Source organism: Arachis hypogaea, chromosome 11 (assembly GCF_003086295.3).
Source record: "Arachis hypogaea cultivar Tifrunner chromosome 11, arahy.Tifrunner.gnm2.J5K5, whole genome shotgun sequence".
Taxonomy (NCBI): domain Eukaryota; kingdom Viridiplantae; phylum Streptophyta; class Magnoliopsida; order Fabales; family Fabaceae; genus Arachis; species Arachis hypogaea.
In genome coordinates this window covers 13384376-13398263 of record NC_092046.1, presented here as the reverse complement: position 1 = coordinate 13398263, position 13888 = coordinate 13384376, and the positions used below count along the sequence as shown (strand labels likewise).

Below are 13888 nucleotides of genomic sequence, written 5' to 3'. Positions count from 1 at the left end.
GACCTCACTCAAAGATAAGATAACATAAGATAAGATAGCTATCTTATCTCCAAGAAGGTCACTCCTCACCATTATAAATACACTGGAGCACCCAGGTATAACTCATACTCTGATTCTACTAAAAACCTGCTTAATACCCTTGCTAACTTAAGCATCGGAGTCCCTTGCAGTTACCCTCCACCCTCCGGTGACGAAGGATCAACATCATCAACAAGTCCAACAAGTCGGATACGGCGGCTCCAACCACCATCCACAAATCGGACGCCTCATCGCCGACCAGCACAGAAGATCTCGTCTGAGATCGACCTACAGTTTCAGGTAACCCTCGGAACAGGAATCTTAGGTTCTCACCCCCTTTCCTTCCACATCCGCAGATGGGGACTGTCATTCTTTTCTTTGAGTATCCTACCTACGGCCACTACGTGGATTCCGCAATGGGAGGCGCGGTATTTTGGGAAAGTCCGCATATGCGTCTCTACTACCTTCCTGATCGTCCCTTCTCCCATCCTCTACTTAGTCAAGAGTTCAACCTGGACATGCCATATAACATGCCTCTCTTCGAGCTGCACCCTGGTAGAGGCCAGTATCTATTCCCATCTCATCCTCTAAAGATGGTGGAGCCCATATTGGAGTTCCCGATAATTGATTTACCCAGGTGGCCACTACCCACCATGGCTTGACTCCAATTAGGATCAAGTAGTCCTCGATATATCTATGCCCGCTGCTCCACCACCATCCCTTTGTAGCTGAGCCAGTCAACGATCCTTGGGCAGAGTTTGACGGACCAAGGATCCCAAGAGCACTAGGTCCACACCTTCATTGGAGTATAGCTCAGAGACAAGGATTGATCAGAGAATGATAGACCTGTAAACCAGTTCTCTCGAGACAGGAGAGGAGGATTCTGCTGAGGATGCGAGGAGCAGCAACATCATGGGCACGTCCGAGTGACTCTTCTCCCAATAGCATGTCTCTTCAGCTTTTAGTTATCTTTGACCCGTACCAGCATCAACATCAGCAGCAACAGCAACAGCAGCAGCAGTAATAGTAGTAGTCGAGGTCTTTGTCCTTGCACTGTATAGACTTTTTAGAGGACTAGTTTTTGTGATATATATATATATACACACATTAGAGTGGGTCCCAGTCTAAGGTGGCTCTTGTGAGTCAGGGCCTGTTAATATAAATAATAGAGTCTGTAAATATTCCTAAATAAGCTACTATGAATGAACTATGAGCATGTGGTAAACAAAGCCCTCGGACACATATGTAACATAAAACTATACTTTTATATGATTATCTGTTCCTTGTATTATCTGCTTAACTTATAATTGTCCCGATATATTAAATTAACTTGCAACCTCAATAAATGTTACAGGCTCATATCTAAATAAATATATTATAGTCGTGAGTCCCTAAGGTCAGTTAAATAGTAGTGCCTAGCTGCTAGCCTTGGTCATGACAGACTAGAAATTCGGTCATTACACTGTTAGCATACCTCATTGTATAGTAAGACAATGAGAAGGTTAGTGCTGTGAAAGAGGTGTTTCAAGTGTCTTTGGTAGTGTTGGTCGCGCTTTAACCAGTTATCCATAGGATATTGGATCCATCGTATGCATCCATGTTAGTGTGGTGGTAGAATTTTTGGAATAATCTCGTCGAGGATCATTGTGAAAAATGGGTGGGAATCTTTGCATCTGCCTTTACTGTCTGTCTGTAAACCATCTTGGATTTTTTGCTGAGTAACCGGTTGGCTTCTGTCCTAGTGTATATTAGATTTGAATTTGAATAAATAGTTATCTTATCCTTCGGATGTGTAGGAAATAAGATTAGTTTTTGAATTTCAAATTGTTAGGAAGTTAGAATATGAATAAGTGAACAAGGTTCATATCGATGCATTAATTTTAAGAGTCTACGAATTAAGAAACTCTTTAGTTTTAGGTTGTTTTCTAAACCTTCTCTTGTTAAAGGTTAGGAGCTCTATTTGATTTTATGAATTAATAATGCAAATATTTTTTTTATTTTGATTCATATTTTTTTACTTTTTCAAAATTGAGTTTCGTTCTTCATTTTTAATGGTTAGAAGTATTGGAAAATATTCTAATTTTGTCTTGGATTCTGTTATTGCTTTGGAAAATTCAATATTGGAATTAACTTGAAATTCTTTCTCATAATATTCAACTTGACTAGGAATAGTATTTTGAAAGTTGTGTAGCTTTAAATCGAAACTGTTCTTAACCTCTTCTCTTAACTAGTTGACCAAGAAATTGACGATTAATTAAGTTAAGAGAAATTAGATTGCTAAGTAATTAAAATTTAATTATAAATGATTTTTTGTGAAAAGATTTTTGCATGAGTCAAAGTAAGAAAACACAAGTATTGCTCTTTCTAAGATTAAATATCTTCGAAGCCTTTAACATTCATATTCTTAATTATTTCTCCAAAGTTTCTAAGCATTCTCTCATTCACAATCAACAATATTTTTCACTGTTCTTTGCTCTACTTCAAGATTCATAATTCTCTTGCCAATGTTTGATCAATCTAATTAGAGATTCAATTAGATATTACTTGATTCAATCCGTTATCCTTGTGGGAACAATATTCACTCACCTTGGTATTACTTGGAGTGATTTGATGTACTTGCCAATATACAAACGTAACACTTTTGCCTTAACAGATATTACGATAGACTAGCTTGATTCTAAAATTGTCATCTCCTGCTTTTTTTCAAAATAAATTTGTCTAGTTGTTCTATTTTGGATATTAAAATTTTCATTATCTATTAAGCTTCAAAAGGTAGGAAGATATGCCTAATTAACTATGCATTCCAACTTCTTCCACCTATATGCATAAGATTTGATACTATTAAGTTTGGCTCTAACTGAATTTTGGGAGGATGGGAGCTCCAGGACTTGAAACAATTTTGCTTTGGTAACCGTGGATTTTTTCATATTTTGACATTTCTCTTGTTTTCAACTTTTCAATATTTATCCCTTTCCAAAACTCTTTTTGCTTGTTAAATACTCCTCCAACTATGGCTTGGTGCGAATACTAAGTATGAGTTTAGGTAATTTTTCCTATTGTAGTGCTTGCTTCTAATGATTTTAACTACCAAGCATTCTGTATTCTTCATTAATCTCTAGCCTTGTTTTGCTAAGAGGGCCATATTGAAAGCCTCAGTATCCCTGAGTCCTAAGCTTTTATTTTGCTCCGGAACGCATAGCTAGTCCTATTTCACTTAGTGAAAATTTCTTTTTTCATTCTTTGCTCTCTAGTAAAATTTGTCTATCATGATTCCAATGTTATAGCATAGTCTAGAGGGTAGTCGAAAGCATCCATTAATGTACGTAAGTATTGCTTGAGCCACTCATTGATCAACATTTCTTTTCTTGCTTTGGACAATAACTGTTTTTCCACCATTTGAATTTTTTTCAACTTGCTCTTGGATATAGTAAAAAACCCGCTTCTTGGATCTACCTACAAAAGTCGGCAGCCCAAGATACTTAGAGTGTCTTTCTACAGTCTTAATCACTAGCCAATCCTAAATGATCATCTCTCTATAGTAAGTATGTTCAGTTAAAAGATAACTCGGATTTCTCCAGATTAATTCTTTATTTTGATGCATTTTGGTAGAAAAATATAGCTTTCTTAACTGTTTGTACTGTCCGATTTAATCTTCTAATAAAAAAGATGTTATTGTCTGCAAAAAAAAATGATAAATTTTTGGACTATTTTTTGCTATTTTAACCTCTTGTATTAGTCTGCTGTTTAAAACTTTATGTAGAATATTTGATAAAATCTTTATAGAAAGGATAAAAAAGTAAGGGGGATAAAGAATCCCTTTGTCTTAATCTTCTTGTAGGGAGAAAAGATTTGCTCGAATTACCATTCAATAAAATTGAAAAAGATGTAATGGGCTTTTTTATTTAAGGTTTAATTACTCTGTTGGTCCCTATAGTTTTGTAAAATTTTTAATTAAGTCCCTATACTTTTTTTCCTTTTAATTGAATCGTTGCACTAAATTTTTTTTTTAATTGGGTCCCTATATTTTTTTTCTTTTTATTTGGGTCCCTGCACCAATATTTTTTTTTTAGTTGGGTCCCTATAAAATTAAGCCAATTACTGCTAAGAGGGACCTAATTGAAAAAACAATTAGTGCAGGGACCCAATTAAAAGGAAAAAAGTATAGGGACCAACAGAATAATTAAACCTTTATTTAAATAAATTTTTTGGCTCTCTATATTACATGATTCCCCTAAATGGTTTTCGAGAACGTGATTTTCCTAAACCATATAATATATAAATCGTCCTAAACTCGTGTGTTTTAATCAATATATAAATCATTGTGCCCTGGGACGATTTATGCATGAATTGCATAGCTGAAAAAGGCATAAATCGTCTCAACTCCCTGTGTGTTACTAAACACAAGTAAATCGTCCTAGGCTATGATGGTTAATGCCTTTTACCCTAAAACCCTCTACCCTGGCATGATTTACGTGGAGCTTCATAACCCTCTATCCCCTAGCATGATTTACGTGCAAATCAGATCCCCACAATACCCTAGTACAATTTACGTGCAACTTTTTATCCTTCAATACCCTAGGACGAGTTGTGTTACTATGATAAGGCATGTTAGTCTAGGACGATTTACGTGCATAAATACAATACCTGTAACCATGGAACGATTTATGTGCTGATAGAGGCTATAAATACAAGAGGACGATCTGTATCGAGCCATAATTCAGCTGAGGGTTTTGGGAAGATGGCTGAGAGTGTGTTTTTGTTAGTTCATCACTGGAAAAAAATCGATGAAAACACAAGTGAGGGTGTAACGTTCAGTAGTAAAAAACATGTTGGAGTGTTCATAAATCCATCAACTAGTTTGGAGGATTTACGAAATAGCATATTACAAAAATTAGGTCAGTGCAGTAAAAAGCTTGTGAAGCAAATATTTTTTCGGATCCCTATCTCACTCGGGCAAGGTTATGTGAAGTTTGGAAAATATGAGATGCTAAGCGATGACGACATTCGTGTTATATTTCACAGTCAATCCAGATTTCCAGATTTGGGGACTATAGATTTGTTTACAAGAACGGCTGATGTGGAGGGTAGCTCCGGTGGATCTGCCCCAAATCTACCCACCGTCGGGGTAGATGGTGCTTATAGTGCCATTCCAACCCGTCATGACATCACCACCCACATTTCATCACCGTCATTTGCAGCCGATCTACCTATTCATGCCGATAATGGAGATGACTTGGGTGATGTGCGTACCTTGGGGGAGCTTGCAGTGGCAATCAGAGGGGACCGGTATTGGATGGTGAAACCACATTCATGGAGGTCAGAGATAGGGATCCACTTGCTGAAGCCATGGGCGATGATGAGTCAGATTCGAAACCACCCGTTATTGGTGATGAATCTGACGGTGAGGATGACACAAGATCAGTTGGGAGATCGCAAGGGCAATCAAGTTCTCAGACACAATAGTACCCTCCACACTTCTCTACATTGGATCTTGAGGCGATGAATCAACCAGCATTTCCAGGTCGACAAATGTCTACTATTGACAGAGACGAGCATGTCATGCATGGTGCAGAGGAGTTTGAGATCGGGCAGCGGTTTCAGAGTAAGAAGGAGCCAGTGTTGATGGTGAAGAGTTATTATAATATTCGTCGTGGTGTTGAGTATAAGGTGTTTGACTCCGACAAGTTGAAGTATCATGGGAAGTGCGTCTAGTTTGGGAATGAGTGTAATTGGCTGACACGCGTGACTATGCGACAACGGAAAGGATACTAGGAAGTCCGAAAGTACAATGGGCCTCACACATGCCTTGCAACCAACCTGTCCACCGACCACAGGCAACTTGATTATCATGTGATCTGTGCGTCAATTCTGTCGCTAGTCATGGTGGATGCAGCAATCTCGGGGAAAGTATTGCACAATGCGGTCTCAACGAAATATGGATTCAAACCCAGCTACCAGAAGGTGTGGATGGCTAAGTAAAAGGCGATTGTACAAATTTATGGTGATTGGGAGGAATCTTACAACCTGATTTCGAGGTGGATAATCGGGGTTCAGATGTACATGTCGGGCAGTATTGCAGTATTGCGTACTTCACCTGTAAGGTCTGGTAATACGGTTGATGGCTCGATGGTATTTTTTCATCGATTGTTTTGGACGTTTTCGCCATGCGTTGAGGCGTTCAAATATTGCAAGCCACTTATATCGATTGATGGTACCCATCTCTATAGCAAGTACAGGGATACCTTACTCATGGCGAATGCACAAGATGGAAACTCGAACATACTCCCATCTCTATGACATCAAACCCTCTCGGCCTGAATGTGGGAAACCTCCAAAATATCCAGGACTGTAGCAACGCTAGTGGCCCAACTAAGTTCTTCACATTCTGATTGGCAACTCTATAGAGACACCTATATAACCAAGACAACGTGGCTGAATCCCAGCTATACTTGCCGAGTCCGTCAAGATCCGCAACATACGGGAGCCAGCGTAAGTGAACTCTGGCACCGGACTTGTCGCCAAAAAGTATCGTGGACAACAACATCATGATGTAATCACACGCATAGACCTGTACCGTTGCCTCTGTAGCATCAGTCGGCATGACTCTGAACCTGTTTTGAAACCAGCCATACGACACGGTGAACTCATCGATACAGTCCTCAGGAGGAAGCTCACCGAATAGCTCTTTAAACCACTGCCACGCAGGCTTTCCACCCTCCATCAACTGCTCAAAGTCACTAAGACAACCACTAACTGGAAATCCATCAACAGGGAGGCCGAACTGATATGCCACATCCTGTAAAGTAACAGTGCACTCTCCAAATGGCATGTGGAAAGTGTGAGTCTCTGGACGCCATCGCTCAACGAAGGAACTAATCAGTGGCTCATCCAGCTTAAACCAATAATCATTCAGCCTAGCAACATGTAGCAATCCGGTGCTATCTAGGTAAGGCATAATACGGTCATGCAATATCATCTTCTGTTGCCTACAGATTCTCCGTACACATCGGGTTAGCTGATAACAGAATAACAAACACAGTCACAACTCAACACCGCATAACAACCAAAAATATGTTCCAGAAATCAAACTCACCCATAAACCAAACAAGAACCATACCAATCCTAAGCACGTTAAGCCTAAGTTTTTACAAATTTCTAACACAACAAGTTTCTTTTTTTCAAAAATCACATTATTATAACTAAACACATCAACGTCATTGACTATATCAATTGTAAACCAAATTAACCACTAACCTCTTCGTCGATAAAACCTGCCACGTGCGCGATGTTGTTCAATCGATACATGTCACCTTCGTTCCTCGCCATTTTGCACCGCCCCCCACCGCCGCCAAACCAACCTTCCACCGCCGCCCTTATCAGCTCAATCCTCCGCCGTGGGCCACCCTCACCGCCATGCACCGGAAGCCACCCCTTCTGTCGCCTAAGCAACCCTCCACCACCACTAACTTTCCGCCACTACACCCTTCCTTCACTTTTTGGCCGTGGCTCTCCTCCACTCAAGCAAGCTCCTCGCCGCTAATGGGGGTCTCTCGAATGAGTCATTACTCGTGGGAAGGTAATTAGAGTTGGGGTAATACATGATTCGTCCTAGGGTATTGAGGGGTGTATATATGCACGTAAATCGTGCTAGGGTATTGTGGGGATCCGATTTGCACGTAAATCGTGCTAGGGGTAGAAGGTTATGAAGCTGCACGTAAATCGTGCCAGAGTAGAGGGTTTTAGGGTAAAAGACATTAACCATCTTAGCTTAGGACGATTTACTTGTGTTTAGTAACATACAGGGGGTTGGGACGATTTATACCTTTTTCAGTTATGTAATTCATGCATAAATCATTCCAAGGCACAATAATTTATATATTAATTAAAACACACGAGCCTAGGACAATTTATATATGGTATGATTTAGAGGAATCACGTTCTCGAAAATCATTTAGGGGAATCAAGTAATATAGAGAGCCAAAAATTTTATTTAAATAAAAAAGCCACATGTAATGCTCATAGTTGTGAATCGTTTAAATTCATCTTCCTAAAAAGTTCATAGAACTGTGAACTTCCTTTAACAACCTTCATAAAAAAAGCTGTTTTCAAACCTAGATAGTGAAGACCACATAATAAACAAAAATTATTTATACGCTTAAAAAATTTATATAATACATTTATATAAAATATTGATATCGATTGATTAGAATCATTTTATTATGAGAAATTTAGATTTAATCGGCTATAAAATTATGAATAAGAAAAAAAATAGAGTAAGAATCAATATTTTTAGTTTAGATAGAATTGATATAATGCCTCAATTATGAGATCATTAAAATAGAATTTGAATTGGAATTATAAAATTTAATAAGTCAAAGACCTTCCAAAAAAATTCAAAATAAATAAATTCACAAAATAAAAAAAATTATTTCGTTGCTATTTTTGTCAATACTAATAAGTTAATATTTTTTTCTTGATTTTGTTTATCAATTATTTTACTAATTGTTATATTAAATTTCAAATAAATTAAATCAAGTAGTTAATTGAATGAATTAATGATAATTAATTAAATTAAAAGAATTATTGAAAAATAGCATGAAGAAAATGGTATATTAGTTATGTTATTAAGTGAAAACTGATTTTAATTATATTTTAATAGATAAATAAATAATAGATAATGGATAGATTTGCCCGTACTTACACTTACAGTTACAGCACAAGGATGGTCATGGAGATGGCACTGCCCCTGGCCCCCTGCAGCTAAACCGGGGGAAGGGAATCATTCCGTGGAATATGACTCTCTTCTAAACATGTAACTGTAACCGCTCTACAATGTAGAGACGACACCCATGCTCACGAGCTTCACCACCCTCTCTCCCACACAAACCACACCCATCCCTTCTTCCTTCACAAATCATTCCTCTCTCTCTCTCTCTCTCTCTCTCTCTCTCTCTCTCTCTCTCTCTCTCCACGCCTTATAAATTCTGACCACTGACCACTCCTCACTCACTCACCACTTCACCAATCACCATCGTAGCTCGCAATTCCCCAATTCCCGAACCCAACGCAACGCTCAGATCCATTTCCCTTCTCCTTTCTCCATGGACGTCTTCGTTTTGCCACCTTGGATCCCCGAAGATGACCTTCTCTTAAAGAACGCCGTTGAGGTACCTCTCTCTCTCTCTCTCTTGCCGCGGCTTAAGCTACCAAACCCTTGCGTCTGGTGTTTAATTCGCGCAATTCAGTTCAATTCCTAACATATTTGTGGTTGTGGTTGTGTAGGCAGGTGCGTCGCTGGAATCGCTGGCGAAAGGAGCGGTTCAATTCTCGCGAAAGTATTCTATTGCTGAATTGCGAGACAGGTGGCGTTCTCTTCTCTATGACACGGACGTATCAGCCCAGGCTTCGGTTTCCATGGTGAATTTGGAGCTCTCCGGAAAGTCCGCTAAGGAAGGAACAATTGGTGACGCACACAATGGCGTTGGCGTTGTGGCGGCGAAGCGGAAGAGAGGTCCCAGCATCCGGAAGCAGTACTACGCCATGCGGAAGAGGCTTTGCAGACAGGTTTTCCACTCTCTTGATTCTTTCGACGAGGCAGTACATGATGAAATGGATTTGGTTAAGCTTAAGCGTGAGGGCGAGGTTGAATCCGGGGGAATTGTAACTTTAGATAATGATAATAATGATAAGGATATGAATAATAATTCGGTTGCTAATAATTTGGTTGGTTATGGGAGTTACTCGGGATTGGAGGATGTTGTGTTGTCTCATTCTATGAGTGATATTCCTTTGTGGAGAACAATTGAGGATGTGCCAGCACCAGCCATGCCTGTCGAAGCGAGTCCTAGAAGAAATGATCGCCATGGGGAGGAAGCAAGGGCAACAATGCTTCCCCCTTCCCATGGTTCGAAAGGCAAATGTGCAGTTGATGTGTCGAATGCTTTGGCATCTATGTCGGGAGAGGAGCAAAGGCGCCTTTCTGATCCACTTTCGAACTTATCAAATGAGGATGAGCCTTGTTATGAGAACGTTGATTCGCTTCTGTTGAGCTCTCCTTGTGAAATTCAGGGAAATGATGCCTCTGATATTTGCGAATCTCAGAAGGTGGATATGATGACCAAAGCTGGTGAAATGCCCAGTAATTCATCTACAGCTGGATTGGTGGTTGTTGCCAAACCATTAGACTACAGTCGTGGTGATGTGCCTTATGATTGTGATCCTTGTAACAATGCTGTGTCATCTGTTTCGGTCCGAACCCCTCATCGTGAACCCAGTGGAGAGTGTGAGTTCTGCTTCCTGAATGCTGAGGACGCTGATGTTCCATCTGAAGACAGTGCAGACTCGTCAATTATAGTTCCTTGTTTGTTGACTAGGAAACCCCAACCAATTGTCAAGGATGCAGGTTATACAGATTCATCTGTTAATAACCAGATGAAAAAGGAACTAGATAGAAGCTTGAAGAAAGAAAATAATTCACACTCTTCAATGTCTTCCCAGCGACAGATAGTTAAGGCAGTGTTAGTGCCAAATATAAATTCAACTCAGCCACCTGTCGGTGTTGTTACGAGAGCTGAAAATCCTGGAAGGAACCTTATTTCAGCAGTTCCTAGTCAGAGCAACAGTGTCAGTATTAACGCAAGTCACAAAAGATTAGTTCATGCCGCTATCTTGACAGCCATGGATGGACATCCAAAACAAAAGGTTAAATGCATGAATTCCATCAGTAGTTCATAACTACGTGCAAAACTTGTTAGGAAAGTCATTTATGATTTTGCTTTCATTAAGAAAGTTCATTGAAGTTGTATGTTGTAAGCAGGAAAGTGTTGCTTCGGCTTCAGCAAAACATCATGCAGATTCAAGGGCAGGGCAACAAAAGGATTTACCCGAATCTGAAGTAAAGTCATTGTTTCTCAATCAGGAAAGGGAGAATGATGATGATGATGATAATGACGAAGATGACTCTGATAATGAAATTCCTTCTTTTTCTGATATTGAGGCAATGGTAATTATTGTATGTTGCATTGAATAGCAATTATACTACATACTTTGTTATTTCTCATATCCTGGATCTCTCTTGTTCAGATTCTTGAAATGGATTTATGTCCGACTGATCAAGATACAAGTGCAAGCAGAGAAGGTAACTTATCTGACACATGCAAAAATGAAATAATCACAGTTTTGTTTGAGGTTTTAATTTATGCCTCAAAAAATGTTAGAAGTTGAATATTGAAGTGTGTTTAACAAAAATGGATTTTCATGATTTGATTAGAACTTTTGCACTGGATACAATGAGTTTGCTTATAACCCAATTAGCATTTTTTTTATAGTATATGCTTTCCATATGTCATAATTAAAGTTTTCAATATCAATCGTCAACAGATAGGGTTTAAATAGAGCCGTGGGTTATCCTCTGAAGTTTTATTAATGTGTTTTTTTCAGAGAATTTATTTTAATGATAGCTGTTGTCTTCTAATCTTTTACTCCAGTGTTGAGATATCAACATGCTGAGACCAAGAAGACCATCATGAGATTGGAGCAATCTGCACAGTCCTTTATGCAAAGAGCCATTGCATCTCGGGGGGCATTTGCTGTATTGTATGGGCGTAATCTGAAGCAATATATTAACAAGAGCGAGGTAAATTTATGGAGTTTTGACCTCTTGTTTTTCTTTAAAATGTGGATGAATGACATTGTACGAGTGAGAAAATGCTTGTTGTTGTTGTCGTTGTTGAACGTTGTGAAATACTAAGATCTCTTTGTAATGCATGTTACCTTCACTTTGGATTCCCATGCTGTGATTTGTTATCTTGTAGGCCAATTAATGCTTTCGCTTTGATTGCAAACAAAACAGAACCAGACTAGCATTATCTCTGAACAAATTGAACTCTATTGAAGTGAAATGCAATACTTCTGTTGATTGAGTGTTCCTCAACACTAAAATATAAAGTTTTAGTTATGTTATTTTCCTGATTAGGGCTGCTGTTTTTAGTTTGTGATGTTCTTTCCAAGTATAATTGATTCTTCTCTGCTTTTGTGCAATTTCTTTCTACTTAACAGGTCATACTTGGAAGAGGAACTGATGACCTACATGTTGATATTGACTTGAGAAGAGAAGGGTGTGCTAACAAAATATCTAGACGACAAGTAAGATTTTTCAAAAGCTTCAGGTGCAAAATTTCTGTGCATGGATAGCTTTTATGATTGGATGTGATTTATGTTTCATAGATTTTCATTTTGCGTGGATGGAGGAGGGGCCCGTTGGTAAGACTTTGTTGTATTTGAAAAGGAAAATGTATGAACTTATTTCAGTAACGGAATCACAATTAAATGATCTGTATATGCCTGGAGAAGGAAAATGTCTAATTTTAATGTGATGGTGTTATTGTGTGTTTTTATGGTAATTGAAGTAACTACCGGTATCATGACAGTGTCTGCATCTGCATGATTTTCGTGATGCAATGGACATTGCACTTGTAAGGACCCAGATAATAGGATATCCAGACATTTTTTATCATATCCTTCATAATTCATAGTGATTCAACTTTGACACCTACTTATTATCCATTAGGCTTTAATAAGGATGGAAGCAAATGGCTCTTTCATTATTAAAAATCTTGGCAAGAATTCTATCTTCTTGAATGGCAAAGAGGTTGCTCCAGGACAGCTGCGGGGTCTTAGTGCTAGTTGTTTGATCGAGGTAATCGCCTTTTCTTTCTACCTAAAAGTAACGTTTATTTATATATATTACAATTTACAATGCTCAAATATTATTGTATACCTTGAGAGCGTTATAATTCGAGGTAAATGGCTTGCGTACAGATTAGAGGCATGTCATTCATCTTTGAAACCAATAACAAATCTGTGAAGACTTATTTAGAAAATATGAATTGCAAGGGAGAAGACAAAGGGAAGGCTTTAACCATGGTTGCCTGAGACTTAAGAGATTTCTAAGAAGAGTAATGAAATCGAAGGAATAGCAGTATTGTTTAAGTGTAGCTTCTGAAGTTGTAGCAAGATGTTTTAGGAGTAGTTTCTCATGTCATAAAAAAATAGTTGTAACATTAATTGTTATTGTTAGTATGCTTTGTAAAGCGAGAGAGCCCAGGTTGTAGTTGTACATATAGATAGAAGTTAAAGAGCTATTAAGCTACAAAGGTATGATATGGCTGCGCTGTAAAATAGGAGGACTTGTGTTTTATGTCTTACCTTCGCTTCAGTGTAATTGGTCTCGTAGAAACTTCCCTGGCTGAAGTAATGGTTATTGAATGAATAAAATACAAATAGAAAATTAAAATTACATTTCTTTCTCTTGCTTAGTGGGGATATTATACTTCACACTCCTTTTGATTTCAAGTTGGCATTAATTCTGTTTTTCTTCCTATTGCAACAATCTATTTTCTGTTGCTAGGTGTTTTTGATTTGTTTGTTTCTTGTAGATGTCTCTTTCTTGAATTTAGATTTTCTAAAGAAGAAAGTTGGTAAAGTGGTAAAATGAAGGGTTAATCACTGATGATTTTGTAACTTCCATAAAATATGTATTCCATTATCGTAGTTTAAGAATAATTAACTCTTTATTTTACCAATTTTTTTACTTTAGAAGATCTTGACCGCTTTCTCTTTGTCTTTGACTATTTCTGAAGATCTAGTTTTCTCTTTGTCTTTGACTATTTCTGAAGATCTAGTTGGGTTTGTGGGCTTTTTTACCTGTTTTGTTGGGTTTCATATGTTCTTTTATTTTGTCGAGCTAATTTGACTGAAAAAAAATATCCCTATCTTTGATGAAGAGGAAAAAAAAAAGTTAGCATATGTTTATTGTAATTTATTTGAAAACATTACTATTGAATTTATTTTTCTTAAATTTTATTTTTTT

At 38.1% G+C, this 13888-nt stretch overlaps 2 protein-coding genes across 3 annotated transcripts; one reads left to right on the top strand and one right to left on the bottom strand.

The window, feature by feature from the left end:
- Positions 1–6265: 6265 nt before the first annotated feature.
- On the bottom strand, positions 6266–7323 carry LOC112721007 (serine/threonine-protein phosphatase 7 long form homolog). The gene is made up of 2 exons (XM_025772099.1): positions 7273–7323; positions 6266–7033 (listed from the first exon to the last, which is right to left on the bottom strand). The coding sequence occupies exons 1-2, from the start codon at positions 7321–7323 to the stop codon at positions 6266–6268; spliced, it is 819 nt and encodes a 272-aa protein (XP_025627884.1).
- Positions 7324–8665: 1342 nt separating this feature from the next.
- On the top strand, positions 8666–13315 carry LOC112720318 (uncharacterized). Of its 2 annotated transcripts, none has more exons than XR_011867280.1 (8): positions 8666–9185; positions 9301–10719; positions 10835–11020; positions 11101–11155; positions 11505–11653; positions 12076–12491; positions 12587–12715; positions 12838–13315. XR_011867280.1 is itself a non-coding variant. In XM_025771216.3 (8 exons), the coding sequence occupies exons 1-8, from the start codon at positions 9120–9122 to the stop codon at positions 12949–12951; spliced, it is 2205 nt and encodes a 734-aa protein (XP_025627001.1). In that variant the 5' UTR covers positions 8666–9119; the 3' UTR covers positions 12952–13315. The 2 variants fall into 2 exon arrangements, 1 of the variants encoding a protein (XP_025627001.1); XM_025771216.3 differs by having other exon boundaries at positions 12076–12162.
- Positions 13316–13888: the final 573 nt, after the last annotated feature.

Bases quoted from the DNA above. Each gene is read 5' to 3' on its own strand.
- LOC112721007 (XM_025772099.1), bottom strand. From the start codon at position 7,323: ATGTATCGATTGAACAACATCGCGCACGTGGCAGGTTTTATCGACGAA. The intron at 7,034-7,272 runs GTTAGTGGTTAA...TTCTGTTATCAG, and splicing joins CAGGTTTTATCGACGAAGAG to CTAACCCGATGTGTACGGAG.
- LOC112720318 (XM_025771216.3), top strand. From the start codon at position 9,120: ATGGACGTCTTCGTTTTGCCACCTTGGATCCCCGAAGATGACCTTCTC. The intron at 11,021-11,100 runs GTAATTATTGTA...TCTCTTGTTCAG, and splicing joins TTTCTGATATTGAGGCAATG to ATTCTTGAAATGGATTTATG. The intron at 12,163-12,586 runs GTAAGATTTTTC...ATTATCCATTAG, and splicing joins ACAAAATATCTAGACGACAA to GCTTTAATAAGGATGGAAGC.